This window comes from Podarcis melisellensis (assembly GCF_964234715.1).
Source record: "Podarcis melisellensis genome assembly, chromosome: 3".
NCBI lineage: Eukaryota > Metazoa > Chordata > Lepidosauria > Squamata > Lacertidae > Podarcis > Podarcis melisellensis.
In genome coordinates this window covers 114,857,345-114,878,495 of record NC_138530.1, presented here as the reverse complement: position 1 = coordinate 114,878,495, position 21,151 = coordinate 114,857,345, and the positions used below count along the sequence as shown (strand labels likewise).

General features: G+C 43.9%; 1 protein-coding gene across 1 annotated transcript; it reads right to left on the bottom strand.

Moving 5' to 3' along the window:
* Positions 1-1,295: 1,295 nt before the first annotated feature.
* LOC309367180 (N(4)-(Beta-N-acetylglucosaminyl)-L-asparaginase-like) lies at positions 1,296-21,087 on the bottom strand. Its single transcript, XM_081906555.1, has 10 exons — positions 20,955-21,087; positions 18,073-18,211; positions 17,296-17,452; positions 16,211-16,256; positions 13,238-13,276; positions 12,214-12,302; positions 8,102-8,117; positions 4,344-4,411; positions 2,806-2,910; positions 1,296-2,556 (listed from the first exon to the last, which is right to left on the bottom strand). Exons 1-10 carry the CDS (start codon positions 21,064-21,066, stop codon positions 2,464-2,466), a joined length of 864 nt encoding a protein of 287 aa, XP_081762681.1. The 5' UTR covers positions 21,067-21,087; the 3' UTR covers positions 1,296-2,463.
* Between the last annotated feature and the right edge of the window lie 64 nt (positions 21,088-21,151).

Below are 21,151 nucleotides of genomic sequence, written 5' to 3'. Positions count from 1 at the left end.
TGGGAAGAGAGATGATAAATATTTGGCTTACAGCTGTTTTCTTTCTCTTGAGTATCTGTTGCAAAACAAGGGATAATATTCTCATGTCCCTTTGAGGGACACATACATCTTTGAGCATGCACATGCATGCGCAGAGCAAAAGAACCCTCTTACACCTGGAACTTGTGTGTGGATCCAGCAAGTCTCTCTATCAGAAAACAATTGTGTAGATGTTTCCTACACAATTTTATTTCTAAATTTTGCATTGCCAGCGTGTGGGTACAATGAAAAGCTAAACTTAAAAAAGCAGTTATCTGAATTGGAAGATCACTCCTTGCTCCCTAAATAAGTCAGCAAAAGGATCCGGGTGGTTGTGAATGTAATTATAACGTTCAGACATCTCACATTAGACTAGTGCTCTCATGTTATGTCTCCAAAGATGTTTTAAAACTGGTTAAAGAAATGGTTGTGGACCAAAAGGTAACAGCAATCCTGTTTCCTTGTAAAGAACAAAAGCAGTGTCCAAATGACAAAGGCAGCCCATAATTATCAGCAGCCCATATTTCCACTGAGATGGCAAGCTGTGATTATATCCTAAAATGCCAGTGTATTCTTATCTTCACCCTTTTTTGCAGGCAGAATGTTTTTGTTTTCTGTAGATAGTCTCTCCAGGCACCTGGTCACAGATCTGGAAGGATCTGGAAGAGATTCAACTAACTCGTGGGTCGCATCCAGTTTCCATGGACTTTTTTCCAAATGCAATCATTGTCTGCATCATGTGAGAAGGGGATTTTTAGCATAATGGCAGAAGCTTCTAAGATGTCCGCTCATTTTATGCTGGAAGCAGCAACACAAATATTGCCATTGAGGACATGTCAGTGCTCTAGAGTAGTACAAGGTGTGGCACCAACATGTTCTTCCCCTGTGCTGCGTATTATGTCTAAATGACCCCTGGGGTCCAATTCTACAATTCTTTGGGTCTACGAAGAGGTGTCACAATATGTATGCTGCTTCAACAGCTATTACTTTACTTATTACTTTAATAAGGCATGGTTATTGCAAATTTGCTACAGAATGTTACAGGTTTTGCCTACCACGGCAATTGACTGCCTCCAATGTGGCAGGACTATCAGTGCTAGTACCAAAGGTCGAAAATCTGCACTGATTTGTGCAACTTCTGTGAAATCAGCAGCACACAGAACTTTGTCACTGTGATGTACAGAAGGAACAGTTATCAGTAATAAAATATTGCTGTTTCTGCTCTATGCATCCCAGAGCGACTTTTATTTTTTTAAAAAGTCTGGACAAAGCATGTATAACTTAAAGCATGTATAGTTTTATTGAAAAGGCTTTCCCTTAATAAATACAGCGCTAGCTTTCATTTACTCCCGAGAATGAACCTGTGATGTCTGTATGTAATATGGAAATATGGCATTTTTGCAGTTTTTTTGCATTTTTAATTAATATTAGACACAAGAGAGCATTATACATTTGCAAAAATACTCTCAGGGAAACACAGTATAAGCATATTATGAAAGGTTTCTTTTTTAAAAAAAGCAGAACTCCACCCCCCTTAATATATCTATGGTCTTACCATTTTCTTCCATGAGTGGAGCTATTCTGGCTAGTTTCCAAATGCCACCTCATAACTGAAGCTGCTATTTGCCTTAGGAGAGAAGCTGTCATTGGTGTTAATGGCAGTTTTCTTCCTGGAATGAACAGCAGCTGAGGGTGGGTGTGATTTCGTAATGATCACAACAGAGGGGAGAAAGAGTTAAAATCCTCCTCAGTTCAAGGTCTTTATTCTCTCTCACACACGGTGTCAATGGTGGGAGGCAGCAGCTGGGGAATCGCATGGGGAACACAGCTCAGAGCCTGGGGAAGATGGCTGAGAACCTGGAGATTGGTCGTGGAACAACAATGAGTGATCAGAGGGAGAAGAGGGGCAAACCTGGGAGGAGGTGTCAGAATCTGAAGAGGTAACAGGGTTTAGTGAGCAAGAAGAGGCTGTGGCAGAGAGCAGTCCAGAAGCAGGAGAGGCAGGGTGGGTGTGTCAAGAGGCAGAGTGGAGGGAGACTGCTGAAGAAGCCAGGGAGTCTCCCCCTCCTGCTGCGACCAGCTCCCCTCTGCCCTGGTCTCCCAGAACACCCAGAGCAGGCCTTGTTTTCTCTAATAAAGTGTTACTTCATGTACTTTGTGTGAGTTATTGCTGGCTGGCTCCCTGGCATACATGGTATAAAGATGAACAGTAACTGCACATTTTAATGTATTGTCCAGCTTGGCCATAACAAATCAGTTTCTTGATTAGGTATAGGCTGAAGTTCTCATATACCCATAGACCTTCTGATGAAAAGTCTCAATTTAGATTCCCCTCCCCAATACTTTACACAAGAAAAGGAAATGTCACAAGATAAAGGTGGATGTGACTCTGAACCTGGGCGCAAGAGGTACAGAATATTTTTTTCTTTGATCCTTTCAAAGTTGTTAGCATTGTTGCATCAATTGCTCTACAGAGTCCTTTCCCTGAGACCAGATGCAGTATGGGAATGGAATTGACGAAGCAGCTCCAACTTCTCCCTAAACATTAGAAATCCACAAGGGGAAAAAAAGATGAATAAATTAGGATCCATTAATATCCTATTTGATTTGCCTCAATTATTATTGCAGCAACTCCCATCCTACCATTTTGTCCCTGTTTAGTCATAATCTAGGCTAGCTTGCTACATTATCCCATATGTGGGATATACGATGAAAGGTAAATAGGAAATAAGTTATCATAGCCATGATCAACCAAGAAGACGTGGGGAAACACTTGTCTTTGTGTACCTTCATATTCATTGCAATTATTCCAAGTTCAAACATATTTTCCTTTCCTGTTCTCTGGAGGATATCCTGGACAACAGTCTGGCATGCATCCATGGGAGACAAGCCCTGAAAGGTAAACAAAACCTAAAACAAGTTTCTTTCGCCACTCATTTCTATTCTATGTTTCTAAGCAAGTTTTAATTCCTGCCCTCTCAATGCTGCTTACATTGACCAACAGACCGCAATGTAAAAACAGATGCACATTGCTCTTCATTTTATCTGTTTATACATTAAATCACACAGTACACTGCAAGGCATAATTTGGACTGTTCAACAGAGGGCAACGGAAGGATTACAACTCTGCAGAAAATGCCACAAGGACATTCTGTGGCAATTTCATTGATCAGGAGCATGTGCCTAGATTTATTTGTGCAAGAAGAATTCTTATATTAGAACTCACAATCCTTATCTTAGAATTGTGCTGCTGATCAATGGATTGCCACCACCTCTAACAAACTGGTGAAAAGTGTCTAGTCCCTCTGTGATTGGTTTGCACGAATGGTCTCACAAGGGTCCGTAAGAAAGTGGTCTAGTGAACAGAACTTCCTAACAGAGCCTCGCTTTCTTGTATTAAGAGGGCTGGGTAAAGGTTTTAACAGGGCTGGCAAGCTTCCATGAACAGACAAGGGGTAGAATGTTTTACATATAAAGTGCTAGAGTCTAGCCTGCACCCTCTTCAGTACTCTGTCCTCAACTTTAACTAGCTAACTTTGACTACAGTGGTACCTCAGGTTACATATGCTTCAGGTTACATATGCTTCAGGTTACAGACTCCGCTAACCCAGAAATAGTGCTTCAGGTTAAGAACTTTGCTTCAGGATGAGAACAGAAATCAAGCTCTGGCGGCACGACGGCAGCAGGAGGCCCCATTGGCTAAAGTGGTGCTTCAGGTTAAGAACAGTTTCAGGTTAAGTACGGACCTCTGGAACGAATTAAGTACTTAACCTGAGGTATCACTGTACTGATGTTTTCAGCTTCTGCCTACCATTTGGCCTATCCTTCTGCTCTTTTCAATCACCTATGTCAGAGATATGTTCCTTGAAAGGGACTGTTGCCCCAAACAATTTCTTTAGAATCTACACCGCCCTGAAGCAGGAGGCTTCAATCATTTCTAGTCAACACATTATGGTTGAAAACCACTTCCTTTGCCCTTACTAGCTAGTCCAGGGATAGGCAAACTAAGGCTCGGGGGCTGGATCTGGTCCAATCGCCTTCTAAATCCGGCCCGCGGACGGTCCGGGAATCAGCGTGTTTTTACATGAGTAGAATGTGTCCTTTTATTTTAAATGCATCTCTGGGTTATTTGTGTGGCACAGGAATTCGTTCACTCCCCCCCATATAGTCCGGCCCACCACATGGTCTGAGGGATGGTGGACTGGCCCACGGCTACAAAAGATTGCTGACCCCTGAGCTAGTCTCTCTTCCTCTCCTCTCTCCCAGTGATGCTCTTAATGATAGTGCTTCAAAGTAGGCATGCTTGAAACCCACTGATGACATACCTGTTTCATTAACAGGGCTGCATGAAAACAAGGACAGAAACACATAATCTTGTCTCCATCACCAGTAGCTGATGGGTTAAAAAAAGATTTACTTGTGAATAAGCGTTCTGTGTTAACTTCTGGAAATAAGAAAACAGAATTGCAATGCATCTATATACAAATCACTCCTCTTCTATCATACATTGTTGGAGTAGGACAATGTTGTCTGGTTTCAGTGGATAATACCAACAGAGAAACACTTCGACTAGACTGTTCCCAAAGTATATTTTCTTGTACTCTCTGTATTGTTTTGGATTTAGTAGCTTGTACAGTGGTACCTCAGGTTACATACACTTCAGGTTACATACACTTCAGGTTACCGACTCTGCTAACCCAGAAATAGTACCTTGGGTTAAGAACTTTGCTTCAGGATGAGAACAGAAATCGTGCTCAGGCGGTGCGGCAGCAGCGGGAGGCCCCATTAGCTAAAGTGGTGCTTCAGGTTAAGAACAGTTTCTGGTTAAGTACGGACCTCCGGCATGAATTAAGTACTTAACCTGAGGTACCACTGTATCACAATGGCAAAAATCGCCTCCAGTCAGATAAATTTTACAAAACCTGTGTTGTTTTCCACCCCATGCTTTTAGCAAATAGAGACTGAGGCTGCAATCCAAGGCAAAGAGGTAGAAGCAACTGTAACTATAATGAGGCCTACATCTGAGTAAACAAGAATAGGATTGCACTGTAAGGCTGCAAACCTACAAACACTATGGTAAATCCTGCTGAACGCAATGGTGCTTATACTGTAGCAGAGACATACAGGATTGCACTGTAAAAGATTTATGTGACTGTGTGGTTGATGAGTAATTTTGGCGGGTTAGCAACACTAAGCTATGAAACTCACAGGTCAATCACTCACTCTCAGCCTAACTGACCTCACAGCCTTATTGTGAGGTTAAAATGGGGAGAAGGACTCCTATGTAAATCACTTGGAAGTCCTTAGAGAAAACTGGGATATAAATATAATAAATAACAAACAGATAACATTGGCAATTATGGCTGGGATACTTTTTTAGCAATAAACATTTGTACATGATCCTTATTCATCCCTCAAAACGCTTTAGGTGAATGTGTATTTCTAAGGACTAAAAAGCCAAACAGTTCTTAGCAGTTATCCAAGCATCTTGGAAACAGGTGTGGCAGTTTTGCTAAGCCCTTGCTAGAGCAACAGAAAATACTAGCATTAGCATAACAAGGTTAGTGCATGAGATTAGGATAGGTGTTTTAAAAAAAATTAAAAGGAAAGAGGCTACAGGGTATTCCTATTTCAATTAGCCAAGGTATGAAATTGTAACAACAGGCTATGTGCAGGGGAACCAATAAACCTACATATTTCAGGTCTCTCCCTCTTTTTTTGGAGGGGAGGATTAATGTTTCCTTTGTTTATCGGCAGATATTGCTGCAATAATGATTTCTTCAACATTCCAGTTTCCCTTTGCCTGACTTCAAGGGCACGGCAAAACTATAGGAAACTGCCTTGCACAGACTACAAATGGGCAAATCTGTCCATTTTGGTTTCTCCGTTTCTTATTTTTCTAATCTGAAATTCAGTTCTAAACATTTCCAAATCAGTTTGCAATGGGTTTTTTTTCTTAAAAAAAGTCCTCATACATGCATACTTGCAAACTATTTTTCCGATATAATGCAATACATACATACATACACACATTATATGCACACTTTAGATGTATTTTAGAATAAAGGTAAAGGTACCCCTTACCGTTAGGTCCAGTCGCGGATGACTCTGGGGTTGTGGCACTCATCTCACTCTATAGGCCGAGGGAGACAGCATTTTCCGCAGACAGCTTCCGGGTCATGTGGCCAGCATGACTAAGCCGCTTACCAAACTAAGGCGAACCAGAGCAGCGCACAGAAACACAGTTTACCTTCCCGCCAGAGCGGTACCTATTTATCTACTTGCACTTTGACGTGCTTTTGAACTGCTAAGTTGGCAGGAGCAGGGACCGAGCAATGAGAGCTCACCCCTTCGCGGGGATTCGAACCGCCAACCTTCTGATCGGCAAGTCCTAGGCTCTGTGGTTTAGACCACAGTGCCACCCGCATCCCCTATTTTGTAATATATTATATGCATTTTACACACCCTTTACCCTACTATATGCATTTTTGTAAACGTTACTTGGCTAGAGAACTGCCACACAAAATTCAGAGAAGTACAAATTTTGAATAATTGATGAGTTTCAATTCACATATTGTTTCCTAAAGTGCAAATTACATAGAATAATGATGTTAATGCCCCAGCGACCCATAATGTGGTGGCAAGAAAGATTAGGAAGAAGATCAGGATAAAATTGCAGTAAACTGTGAGATTCAAAGGTCTAAATGGGAAAATACTGTATGCTATGTGGAGACCCTTAAGTTATGCATGCACCTGTGTTCTATGATTCTGATGGTTTAGGCAGAGGTTCTGTTTTTATATATAGATTTGGTGGTCTGTATGGTTTTGTCATGGCCTTTCGCTAGTCTGGTAAGCGGCTTAGTCATGCTGGCCACATGACCCGGAAGCTGTCTGTGGAAAATGCTGTCTCCCTCGGCCTATAGAGCGAGATGAGTGCCACAACCCCAGAGTCATCCGCGACTGGACCTAACGGTAAGGGGTACCTTTACCTTTATTCTAAAATACATCTAAAGTGTGCATATAATGTGTGTGTATGTATGTATGTATGTATGTATGTATTGCATTATATCGGAAAAATAGTTTGCAAGTATGCATGTATGAGGACTTTTTTTAAGAAAAAAAAACCCATTGCAAACTGATTTGGAAATGTTTAGAACTGAATTTCAGATTAGAAAAATAAAGCTACACACACACCCTACATGCTAGGAAAAAGGTTGTGTGGCCATTCCCGCCAATCATCCTTCAGAAAGTGAAAGCTTCGGAGGATGGTTGTGGTCATGTATTGTTTTGGAAAGTGTGGATTAGATAGGCTTGCCTTCAAATGCAAACTTTCTCCCCCATCCTCACCACAGATATATTCTTCCTTTTAAAACTGTGTTCATGGCCCAACTAGTCTCTGAATAGTCCTGTTGAGTAACATCATATACTCGCTCTTCCTGATCTCATATCCTAGCATTGCTTTGTTATTTCTGGCTAGTGTGCTCCTTTCAACAACTGCACCAACATGAGCTCAGCAAAACAGAATCTTGATCTGGGAAGCAGGAAGATGGCCTGAAGTGTTTAAAGGTAAAGGTAAAGGTACCCCTGCCCGTACGGGCCAGTCTTGACAGACTCTGGGGTTGTGCGCCCATCTCACTTCAGAGGCCAGGGGCCAGCGCTGTCCGGAGACACTTCCGGGTCACGTGGCCAGCGTGACATCGCTGCTCTGGCGAGCCAGAGCCGCACATGGAAACGCCGTTTACCTTCCCGCTGGTAAGCGGTCCCTATTTATCTACTTGCACCCGGAGGTGCTTTCGAACTGCTAGGTTGGCAGGCGCTGGGACCGAGTTTAGAACCCTTTAAAATAGAAAAGTGGACATTTTTCATTTCTGGCATGAGTACAAGAGGTAAATGTTTCCATAATGTGTGGATTCTTGGAAGGCCAGTTAAACTACCGGCAAGATAAACTCTAAAAGAACCTGTAGTAAAAATGAACATCAAGGACGTTAACTGGTTCATGGGAGATTTCAGCTCTAGATATGCATGAATGTATTTAAACATAAACAGGTATGCAAATCTTTTAATTATTACTACTAATACATACCTACTGCAGCTCCTACCTAGAAAGAAAGAAAGATATTACTTCGGAAGTAGGATGATCTGGATTAATTATTCTCAGAGCCATAAAGAAATTGACAGCACAATTCTAACTCCCTGATCAGCAGGGCTGGGAAAGGTAAGAATTAGGTGGAGGTGTCTCTCTGCTGGCAGGTGGGCTCCGCTGCAACAGATGCCCCTGTTGCACCCACTGAAAGTGTGGGTGGTTGAGAAGCTACTGCCAGGAGTGGCCAGTGTAAGGAACAGAAACAGGGGAGAGGGGAGAGCAGGGTAAAGCTACCTCTCTATCCTGTCCAGGCAAGGGCTCACTCTAAGCCCCTTGGTTACTCCAGTCTGGAGCTGGTATAGCAAAATAATAAGAACAAAAAAATGTCCCCCTTCCACCCTGGTTGCTGTGAGTAGCAGGGCTTTGCATGCAATGGTGGCTCCATTGCTTCCCAACCACATTTAGGGTTGCTGCTATTATTATTATTATTATTATTAATCACTCACTCATCTTGAAGACAGACCTCGACATTTCAAAAAGGACAAGAGGTTTCCCTGTTGCAAAATGTTGCCTTTTCCGCCATCTTAAAGAGAAGGAACTTTATATAAATAAGATGGGGGGAAACGCATAATAGGTTGCAATTAACCAGCATATTCCTTCTGAGCACAATCATAGAATCACAGAATTTGAAATACAGTGGTGCCTCGCAAGACGAAATTAATTCGTTCCGCAAGTCTTTTCGTCTTGCGAGTTTTTCGTCTTGCGAAGCACGGTTTCCCATAGGAATGCATTAAAAATCAATTAATGCGTTCCTATGGAAACCGAACCGCCTTCAGACCAGGTCTGGGGACAGTCTGTCCCCCGACCTCTTCTGAAGGCTGGCGGGGGCGAAAGTCTTTGCTTCCCCCCCCCGCCTGCCTTCCCGGGACAGCGGAGACTTTTCCGCTGTCCCGGGGCGATCTTAAAATGCTGGCGGGCGGCAGCGAAGGATTCGCTGCCGCCCGCCAGCATTTTAAAAGCCCCCGGGACAGCGGAGACTTTTCCGCTGTCCCGGGGCGATCTTAAAATGCTGGCGGGCGGCAGCGAAGACTTCGCTGCCGCCCGCCAGCATTTTAAGATCGCCCAGGGACAGCGGAGGACTTTTCCGTTGTCCGGGGCGATCTTAAAATGCTGGCGGGCGGCAGCGCTGCCGCCCGTCAGCATTTTAAAATCGCCCCACAACAGGGGAGGAATTCTCAGCTGTCCCGGGGCGATTTAAAAGCCCCCGGGAAGGCAGGCAGGGGGACAAAGACTTTTGCCCCCCGCCCGCCTTCGGAAGAGGTCCTGGACCTCTTCCGAAGGCGGGCGGGGGGCAAAGGTCTTTGCTCCCCCCTGCCTGCCTTTCTGGGAGAAAGGCAGAGGTCCAGGAAGGCCGGCGGGGGCGAAAGTATTTGCTCCCCCCGCCTGCCTTCAAAAGCCGTCCGGGATAGCGGGAAGCGCTTCCCTGCTATCCCGGACTGCTTTTAAAATGCTGGCGGTGGGGAGCAAAGCCTTTCGCCCCACCGGCCTTCCTGGACCTCTTCTGAAGTCCGGAGGGGGGGAAAAGGCTTTGCTCCCCACCGCCAGCATTTAAAAAAAGGTCCCTGAGATTTCCCTATGGGCTTTCGTCTTGCGATGCAAGCCCATAGGGAAAATCGTCTAGCGAAGCGTCGCAAAAACCGAAAAACCCTTTCGTCTTGCGGGTTTTTCATCTTGCGAGGCATTCGTCTTGCGGGGCACCACTGTACAGTGGTGCCTCGCAAGACGAAATTAATTCGATCCGCAAGTTTTTTCTTCTTGCAAGTTTTTCGTCTTGCGAAGCTCGGTTTCCCATAGGAAGGCATTGAAAATCAATCAATGCGTTTCTATGGAGACCCTCCGGGGACAGAGGGGAAGCGCCGCGCGCCTTCCCCTCTGTCCCCGGACCTGTTTTAAAGCAAGGGAAGGGGCAGCAGGGAGAATCGCTTCTCCCCGTTGCTGCCCCTTGGTTCAAAAGGGGTCCAGGGAGAGAGGGGAAGGCGCGCGGCACTTCCCCTCTGTCCCCGGAGATTGCGGGGCTGGCAACGGGGAGAAGCGATCTTCTACCCGCCGCCCCTTGCTTCAAAAGAGGTCCGGGGACAGCGGGGAAGATGCGCTGCGCTTCCCCGCTATCCCCGGAGCTTGCGGGGCAAGCTTTGTTTTGCGAAGCAAGCCCATAGGGAAATGCGTCTTGCAAAGCGGCTAAGAAAACGAAAAACTCCTTCGTCTAGCGAGTTTTTCGTCTTCCGAGGCGTTTGTCTTGCGGGGTACCACTGTACTTTATTGTCACTTGCACAACTTGTATACAGTGAGATTACACAAGCACCCCCCCACTCAGCTCTCTTAGTCTTAATTCCCCTCGTTTACTGACGCACACCCACCAAACCTGAAAGTCAGTTGCCCTGTTCTTATCTTTTCATTCAGCAGCCTAACAGCCCACGGATAGAAGCTGTTCTTTACCCTGTTGGTGCGACTAAGCATGCTTCTTTATCTTCTACCCGAGGGCAGGAGATCGAGAAAGTGCCGGCCAGGGTGTGAATCATCCCTGAGAATTTTCCTCACTCTCCTGAGGCGACGTTCTTCCGCTATTTCATCCAGCGGATTCATGGGACAGCCCATAATATCTTGTGCTATATTTACCACCCTCTGTAGGCACTTCCTATCAGTTGATGTCAAACCAGCATCCCACACTGTGACGCAATATGAAAGGACACTTTCTATTGTGGACCGGTAGAAGGAGATTATCAAATGTTGATTGACAACATTGTAGAGTTGGATCATTTAGTCCAATCCCTGCAGTACAGGAATCCCAACTAAAGCATCCATGCCAGGTGGTAATTCAACCTCTGCTTAAAAACCTCCAAGGAAGGAGAGTTCACAACCTCTAGAGAGAGACCAGGTGTGTGATCGGGAAAAAAAGGAATTATCACTTCGCTCACAGGGAAAATTCTTTCATCCTTTTTTGTTTGTTCAAATTACTCTATTCACATTTATGCAAATTGTGTCCATGGTCTAATGAAACAGAGCAAAAGACAACATGCAAAATGTTCAGAGTGGTTTTGAAACTAACCAGGTGTCACATATTTGTTTTGTTGTCAAGTAAATGCAACTGGCTTCAACTTCTACAAGGTCATCCTAAAAAGTGGCAATGGATGGAAACAATTTTGGTTGTTAAGGCTGCAATCCTTTGCACACCTGACCAGAAAGTAAGCCCCAGTGACCACAGTAAGACTTACGTCACAGTAAAGATGTAAAGGATTGTGTGGCAAGGCTCTTTCCTACCTTGAACTGTTTTCTATACTTGTGTGTTTTTAGTACAGTGGTACCTCGCAAGACGAATGCCTCGTAAGACCAAAAACTCGCAAGACGAAAGGGTTTTTCGTTTTTTGAGTTGCTTCGCAAGACGAATTTCCCTATGGGCTTGCTTCGCAAGACGAAAACGTCTTGCAAGTTTGTTTCCTTTTTCTTAAAACCGTTAATACCCAGGGTGCATTGCTTGAAGAGGTGCAGTTGCGACTTGACTTCGAGGAGCAACTCATAACTTCTTTTGCAGCCATTTGGTAAGTTAAACTTACCGTGCTTCGCAAGACGAAAAATTCGCAAGACGAAAAATTCGCAAGACGAAAAAACTCGCAGAACGAATTAATTTCGTCTTGCGAGGTACCACTGTAACTATATTTCTTTAATGAAATATGTATACCGCCCGTTATCCGAAGATCACAGGGCAGTTCATAACATAAAAATACAAAACACATAATAAAATAAAATCAAAAGAAGCCAGTAACCCTTTCTTCCATAGACACATTTAAATGAATAGTAATATTAATCAGCCAAATGCCTGGTTGAAGAGAAACTTCTGAATATTTGTGTTTCTATACACTTCTGAAATATAACAAAATCAATATTACTAACTGTTCCAGAGATACCTGTGTGATCACAGAACTATTGCTGACAGTGGAGTGGGAAATACTGTTACTACTCAAGTTACTTTTTAGGAATTTTATGGTTGACTACTTGTTTCTAAATGCTGTATCCTACTGCCATTCCTATGCTGCATACAATTTATCTTGGCATACCTCTTTATCAGCATACAGCCCACATCCCGGCATCGGAGAATCTCCCACTCTTCCTGGATATTTAAAAGGTGCTCCAGAAGTAGAAACCCCTAAACATTTTTTTTCAAGTCAGTAAAATATTGGTTATTGGTTATTCTGATAGCAATAGAAGAATGGTTACATGAGATAGCGGAAATGATGGGGCTAACTGAATCATTATCGTTTATTCGCCACAAAGACACACCTCACCATCTTTCATGCGTTTGGTTAATATCCTCGGTGAAAAACTGTCAAATGACACAGCTTCTCCACTAACAAATTCTGCTGTAGTCACTGACTGTGAATGTTACACAGTGCTAACAATTGTAATCAAGCTCTATTTTTTTAAGGGTTCGTAAGTCCCCTTTAAATATTAACACAGATGGATATTTCTCATGACAGATTCTGCTTCCTTCTCCCCTCCAATTAAGTACCGTATTTTTCGCCCTATAGGACGCACTTTCCCCCCTCCAAAAATGAAGGGGAAATCTGGGTGCGTCCTATGGGGCGAATGCAGACTCTCGCTGAAGCTTGGAGAGTGAGAGGGGTCGGTGCGCACCAACCCCTCTCGCTCTCCAGGCTTCAGGAAGACATCCGCAGACTAGGCAGCCCTGTGGGAGTTCCCTGCAGGGCTCCCCACACTGCGGATAGCAGCATGCCGCCCGGCACGAGGAGCACCCTGAAGCAGAGCGCCCCTCGTGCCGGGCAGACATCAGCCAGCCCCACAAGCTCGGGGGACAGCAGGGAGGCGCAGCGCCGCCATCCCGCTGTTCCTCGACGTGGTTCGGTTTCCCCGACCTGGTTTTGGGGGGGAAATAAAGGAAATTCCCCCCCTTTATTTCCCCCCCCCAAAAAACTAGGTGCGGTAAGTGTATTATTTCGGTAAGTGTATTATTTCCCTTCCTGTAAATGATGAGAAGACCCACAAAGCTAATTAGCAGCAGTTGTATAACATAAGGCAGGGATGAAACTCATTATTTATTTTGTTTATGCTGCTCCCTCTTACCAACTGTTATATTTCCAAAGGTATCCAAGGCAATCAAACCTAATGAAAAGACAAAAATAGAATAATAGAATTAACTTACCAAGCAACACTAGGAATATTGCTTCAAATAACAGTCTCTACTGAAATTTTATAATTTCCCCATTTTAAAAAATACAGGAATATTTATCTGAAATTTCCTAGACAACAGAGTGAAACCCAGATGGCATCTTCATTTCATCCCCAGTCTGCTATACTGTCACCTTGCAACTTAGAAAGGACTCTAATAATATGGGTGAGTGCACTGTAGAATTCAATACAGTGGTACCTCGGATTAAGAACTTAATTCGTTCCAGAGGTCTGTTCTTAACCTGAAACAGTTCTTAACCTGAGGCACACTTTCGCTAATGGGGCCTCCTGCTACCGCTGCACCGCTAGCACACGATTTCTGTTCTTATCCTGGGGCAAATTTCTTAACCTGGAGCAACCACTTCCTGGTTAGCGGAGTTTGTAACCTGAGGTACCACTGTATTGTTTTAAAAAAACAAGCATGCGGCTATGATATCTGGAATAAAGAGAGATCCAGATAAAAGAAGTATATATTGGATAAATTCTGCACTAGTACACTTGTTAACCAACCCTTCCACTTTGAGAGGGTAGCCGTGGGGAAAGTGGGGGCAGAGAAGTCTGCTTCTGATGCCCCTGTTACATGCATTAACCCAGAATCATGTTTAACTAGTCTCACTGTGATATGTGATCTTAAAATTATCTGAATATTTTGGATTATTTTGAGATTGTTTATATACGTGCATTCAGGCATATTGTACAGGTACTAAGTATCTGCCAGTGTAAACAATTAATTGTCATAATTTCTACTGAAACATCTTTTCAGACATCACTTTACACCTAGATGTCAAGCAACTGCATTTAGATTATCTTTCATTTTTTATATGCTGCCTAGCACACAATAACTATTTGAGAGGCTAAACTTGGTGCTGTTTTAGAACCAGCAGAAATATCAAACCCAACACCAAATTTCCATGAGTCTTTGATGATTTGGGGAACATAACAATAGTTTGTGTTATAGAGCCATTATTATCTGCAGTATACCTGCTCTTTATTGTGCACTACTGCCTCTGGCCAAACTGGCCTTGCAAGTGTTTATAAGGCTTTAAGTTGCATTCTGGAAACAGCCAAAACAAGAAATGTGGCACTGCTGAAAAAGAGAGCGCGGTAGTTTTGACGTGACTTTCACAGATGCCTATTGGACTGTCTTCATCCCAAGAAAAATGCTGCATTTCTTCCATCCTAAATATGCAGAACACTTTTGGAACAAAGTTATTGTTTTAAAATCTAAAGTATTTATCAATATACAGCTCTTGGGGTCTTTAAAAAGAAAAGTTCAACGTCTCCCTGAGAGAAACTTAATAGAATCTTCTGTTTCAATGGAAGACAGCAGCGACTAATGAATTGAGAAAGGGTTTCCTGAAAGTTCAAAGTGGCTACAATAGGAAAACACAGCCTAAGATACTTCTCTTCTCCCACCCCTCCTATTCATTAATAGTGATGACTCTTTCAATCCTAGATCAGGACTTGTGCCACGTCTTAACAAGAAAGGGGAAATGGTAGCTGTTCCATAGAAATGTTTGTGCGCTGCTAGCTTCACCACTTCTGTTGTGCGTATCTAACATGGGAATATGTATGAACACAGTGATTTTTTTTAAGAAGGTGGAAGATTTACCCTTAAATTAATTTTAAAAACCCTGTGATTGTACCTACTGTACTTGGGAGTGACACTGGACTCATTTTCAAACAAACTTGCAAAGGATTGGGAGGCAACTGCTTACAGTTGTTCTGTCAACTGGATATTTACAATGTCGCTTTGAGGCTGAAATCATTTACTCACTTACCTAGGAGTAAGACTCACTGAAATCAAAATGGCTTATTCTGAGTAGACATGTATAGGATTGCACTATAAGGCTTAGATCCTATCCTAAGCGCCCTTAGAGCCCATGTATTTATGTTGCCTCTTGTAATGGAGATGGTAGGCACAATTGCTAGAGCTGGAATAATTGCCAGGTGATTTTCAATTATTTCAAGGCAGAAATTAAATACCTTTCCTAGCCACCATTTCCTTTAAATCCAACCTTAACAATTTTCTTATAGCTTTTATTAAGCCATAGCACCCTCTTGAGGCTGAACAAAGAACAGGATGTACAAACTTTTGCAGGATACTAAATAGGGCAACATTTTCTGGAATGGAATGCACTAGGCAGAAGAATGCCTAACCTAGATTTCTGTAGGCCTTCAAGTAATAAGATCTAGCAATAAGTTCTATTTACTTCCTACTGGTCCCCTGGCCACCGAAAATGAAGTTATTAGGATGAATTAGAGAGCATGCTATATTCCATGATCTCACGGCAGCTCCCTGAATTTTCCAGGCACAGTGTCATTTATATTGAAGCTTTCTTGATATTCTATGCGTACTAAAAATGGGGCTACATTTAAACTAGAGATGTATCTGACATACATGTATTCTGTATGTCTGTATACATGTAGAGATGTATTCTGACATACAGAAAAGAAACCATGCCCATACACACTGTCATCTGAGAAAGACAACATCTATTTGCTGCAGCCTTCTGCACATGTTCACGTCTTCATTGAGATAAATGTAGACGCTGCTGTCATGCATGACACACTACATGAAGACCCGCATGCTTGGCTATAAGGAAATGGAATATGTAGGAAATTACCATGCTGGAATCAGCCCAGATTGTTTCCAAAACTTAGATTAATTCCTGTATTATTTCAGAAAGTCTGTAAAAGTTGCCAGTTAATACATAAGAATTAATTAACCACAGCATCTTATGTACTTGTAAATTCTTGGTAGCATAAACATACAACTAGAAAATGGCAAGTTAATGCCTCCACAATTACAAAAAGAAGACCCAGCACATCCCATAAAAGTGTTATTTTAATAAAAATATTACTTACCCAATGTATCATGTTTCTTCAAGCTCTTTCCCTTTTCTAAATATTCCTACAGAAAGGATAAGACTAGAATGAATTGTGCTATCAAATGCCACCCATTTGTAATTATAGTTTTCCCCCCAAGTAGAAATCTGTTAAGTAAGCAGAATGTATCTTCTTATGTATAAGTAACATCCAGAAGTTGTAAATGAAACATGGTTTCTTTCAAAGGATTAATCCTAAATTGTATGTGGGTTCAGAGGGAGAAATTGTTGGGCTCTTCTGATCATTCTGTCAGCGCAAGCATTGTTGGCTTGCTAGACAGAACAATTCTCCACTCTCCTCCTCCCATGTGCTGTTCCACAGGTTCTCCAAACACCCCAGAGCCAATTTTGGGGGTGGGGGCACACAAGGGAGAAAACACTGATGGGATTCATTAGTTGAATTCCACCCTCAATCTTGGGACTATTCTAAGGGCTGGCAACTCACAGCCCATGGCCACTGGCAGGGGTTTTCCAATGCATTAAGAAGCAGCATAACTTCCCAGCTAGTTTCATGCCAGGTGAGATGAAGAAACGTTAACTTTAGAAAGGAGAAATAAGCAGAATTTCAATCTATTTTTCTCTCCTTTCCAAGACACCCATAGCTGATCCTTCCTCAGCAGTTAGCATGAACATATGCCATTGTCCATGCACAGTGGCGTAGTGTGGGGGGTGCAGGGGGGGCCGGCCGCACCGGGCGCAGCATCTGGGGGTTAGGGTTAGGGGGCGCAAATCCACAGGTTAGGGGGCGCAAATTACTTGCCTTGCCCCGGGTGCTGACAACCCATGCTACGCCACTGTCCATGCAGTTGGGAAGCACTTTGGCCAAGAGAATATTAGTAGTCAGTTAATTTGAATTCTATTTCTGACTATCTGATGCATGACATTTTGAAAATGTCACATTAGGTGTCCCCTTTGTTGTTTGAAATGACTTCAAAGAGACTTCTTGATGATTCATGAGAGTCAGGGGTGCTCAGAACATCTGCAAGGATATTTATTCCTAATGTGAATTATTCTACTACTGCAAAAAAAAAATCACATCACTATTGCTTCAAAGTAGAGTGTTACCTGATAAGCTTCTGTACTCTGCTTACTCATCATACTTCGGTTATCTTCCACAGTGAAGCCTTGGTCTTTTGCAAAAGCCACAGCACCATCCCCAACCAAAAAACTGTGTGGAGTTTCTTCCATGACCTTTCGTGCTACAGTGAGAGGAGTTCCAATTCTTTATCAGCAGAAAGAATATAATTTGAGAAGGGGTTTGTTCCATATATACTTTTAAAGAACTGAGTTCTATGGTTAAATGCAATGATAAAAATATGAAGAGCTAAACCATTAGGCTCTAAGGAATAAAAAAATTTCTGTGACAAAGCATATAAAGGTAAAGGTAAAGGTACCCCTGCCCGTACGGGCCAGTCTTGACAGACTCTGGGGTTGTGCGCCCATCTCACTTTAAGAGGCCAGGGGCCAGCGCTGTCCGGAGACACTTCCGGGTCACATGGCCAGCGTGACATCGCTGCTCTGGCGAGCCAGAGCTGCACACGGAAACACCGTTTACCTTCCCGCCGGTAAGCGGTCCCTATTTATCTACTTGCGCCCGGAGGTGCTTTCGGACTGCTAGGTTGGCAGGCGCTGGGACCGAGCAGCGGGAGCGCACCCCGCCGCAGGGATTCGAACCGCCGACCTTTCGATCGGCAAGTCCTAGGCGCTGAGGCTTTAACCCACAGCGCCACCTGTGTCCCAATAAAAAATTTTCTGTGACAAAGCATAATTAAATAATAATAATCTCAGAGTTTTTGGTGCCGGGCTGGTGACCTCTGACGCATAGCAAGGTATAATACATACCCATGCAAGGCTGCCACAGCTCCAAAACGCCCAGGTTGTCCTTCCATTACTGCTGCATCACATTGGATTATGCCCTGTTTATTTGGGTAGCCTCCCCGTCCTACTACAAAACGTCCTGTTTTCTCATCGTTCTCAATATCTGAAAACATATTTTAAGAAAAAAAAGTGTTTTAAAACCTTTTATTTCTATAGCTATATCCTTGAGCACATTCAAAGCACATTTTCTCCCTCAAAGAATTCTGGGTACAGTCCTGTTGTTAAGGGTTGCTGGGAATTGTAACTTTGTGAGTGGAAAACGACAGCATCCAGAATTCTTTAACAGGAAAATGTGCCTAAGATTTCATATTAGCATTTGAAAATTAGCATAGAAAGGCATCCAGTGTGCGACAGTTAGCCATTAATGTATGATTAACAGCATGTGCTTTAATAAGCTAGGTGTTTGTATTATTATTTTTGACCTTGTTGGAAAAAACTATTTTCCATGCCAGGTGAGATGGACTGATATTAATGATAATACATAACTATTGGTTAAAGGGCAATTAGTCCTGAATTCATCTCAGTTACATACAGTGCTTTTTTCTGGGTGTGTACCATTCATACGAAAGGAAGCAATTGTCACAAGTACTGCATCCTTTCTATGTGGCAATCATATTTGTGGTACATAACCTTTACATATCTGCCATCTTTATTTTGATCAGCTAGGTGGACAATACTGACATCTTATGTCATTCATATGCCACTAGATATAGCAGGAAACAGTAACCTTTATAAGTAAGGTAAAGGACCCCTGGATGGTTGAGTCCTGTTGAATTCTACTATGGGGTGTGGTGCTCATCTCCACTTTCAGGTTGAGGGAGCAGGTGTTTGTCCACAGACAGCTTTCTGGGTCATGTGGCCAGCAGGACTAAACCACTTCTGGTGCAACAGAATATCATGACGAAAGCCAGAGCACATGGAAATGCTGTTTACCTTTACCTAAGTTATATGTTAGCTACAGCCACAGTACTTTCACTGTTGGTATGCTGGCATATACATTTGGCTGTTTTTTTGTTGCAGAAACTGAGGGGGAAAGGGACCATAGCCGGTGGTTTTTTTCCTAGAAAAATAGGTGGTGGTACCCATCATGAAATTGTTGCAGCAAGTGGCACACTTTTTAACAACAACAAAAGAGCTGCCGGTACTACGTATCCTAGGAAAAAAGCACTGCCCATAGCGCACCATCTCTCCTACTGCATTGTTTTTTTAAATCATGGGGGGGGGGGAGTCTTAAAACCTTACTGATTGAACCCTTGAGTCCCAAGCCTTGCGTCTCAAACCAAAGAATTGGACCCTAAATATTTTGTTGTACATATCCAAATTTCTCTCCGCCCACGCTTTACACTTAGTCTTTGACATGTGAAATATCTGTATATCTATATATCTCTATTTGGGCCTACCCTGTTATTCCGATAGTAAATGTTTAAAAGCTGGTTTTGATATTGTTGTAACCTGGAGTGCGTTGAAGGATGGTTAAGAAATCCAATAAATTATAGGACTGTAGTGTGGGAAGGGACCACAAGGGCCATCTAAGTCCAACCCCCTGGGTACCCAACCAGGGCTGGTGCAAGCAATCTTGCTGCCTGAGGCAAAGAGCAGATGGCACCCTCCCTCAAGGTGCACACACACACACACACACACACACACGAAGTCAGCTCACCAGCCTTTGAACCTTGCTTCAACACAGTGGTACCTCTGACTACAAACGGGATCCGTTCCGGAGGCCCGTTTGCAATATGAAAAGAGCGCAACCCGTAGTGGCGTGTCTGCACACACGTGGGTCGCGATTCGCCACTTCTGCGCATGACATCATTTTTGTGCTTCTGCGCATGCGCGAACTGCGAAACCCGGAAGTAACATGAAGCAGACGTGACATGTGTTATGACTGTACTACAAAGGACAGCACCTTCCACTGGACCTGAGGGCAGCAGGCTGCTGTGCAAGGTGTGCAGGCCTAGGTCCTGCAGCGTTCCCAGCTCTGGACATTCCTTGAACCCCAGCATCTACAGCCTAAGGTCTTAGAGGACAGCACTGATATATAGTGGACATAAGGGAAACGTGGTGGAACTGAGAGAACCAGGGCTTTTCCCTAGCCAAACCTCACCAGACAGAACTCAGTTATGGCACCTCTCCTGTGGGCACCATTGCCATTCTAAGAGAATGAGGGAGATGTTCACGGTGAGTTCTGGCATCACGTTTTCTAGAAAAATGGCACTGGAGAGAACCAGTGTGACACTGTTATCTCTGGATATGAACCCAATAGGAAGGGCACAGGACATACTGCAGGGGATGTTGCTTTGTATGTGAAAGAAGGCGCTGATTCAAGCAAGCTAGAAATCCCAGATAAGGGAGATTCCTGCACATAATTATTGTGGGTGCTGATACCTGACTCCAGACGTAATCTACTACTGGGGACACACAACTGACTTCCTGGAGAAAACTCTCAGGGAGATCTTTTGGTGGAGAATGGGATCCGGGAAGCATCCAAAAGATGTCACAGTAAGTAAAAAAACTATTGATGCCCCAAACAGAACAGTTGGTGAGGGAGCCCAACCAGGGTGACCCTGGACCAGCCGCACCCAGGAGGCTTCCTCAACCTCGGCCCTCCAGATGTTCTGGCCTACAACTCCCATGATCCCTAGCTAGCAGGACCAGTGGTCAGGGATGATGGGAACTGTAGTCCAAAACATCTGGAGGGCCGAATGCTGGGGAATGACTGATCTACAGCCTGAGGCAGCTGCCTCACTCTGCCTCATGGGAGGGCTGGCCCGTTGCTAGGCAACGGAAGAAGGAGTTTTTTGTCGTTGTTCTTTTTTTACTCCTTCACATTTATGGTCCGTCTCTACCTGCCATGGCCTCCTGGAGGCAGTCGGTCGCTAAGCCCCCCTCCAGCAGCAGCTGCCTCATCCTCTCCACAGCCGGGCGCGAAAAGGCCCAAGTTCCCGCAGCGGCTGCCATGGCGACGCCCGAACGCGGGGCGGGGCTTCGAGGTCTTCGGGAGGCTCTGATTGGTCGGCCGGAGGCCTGTCAGTCACGGCGGGGT

Excerpts from the sequence above, each read along its gene's own strand:
- LOC309367180 (XM_081906555.1), bottom strand. The coding sequence starts at position 21,066 with ATGGCAGCCGCTGCGGGAACTTGGGCCTTTTCGCGCCCGGCTGTGGAG. Across the intron at positions 17,453-18,072 it reads GCTGTGGCAGCCTTGCATGG|AATTGGAACTCCTCTCACTG; the intron begins GTATGTATTATA and ends CTGCTGATAAAG. Across the intron at positions 16,257-17,295 it reads AGAGTACAGAAGCTTATCAG|GAATATTTAGAAAAGGGAAA; the intron begins GTAACACTCTAC and ends TCCTTTCTGTAG.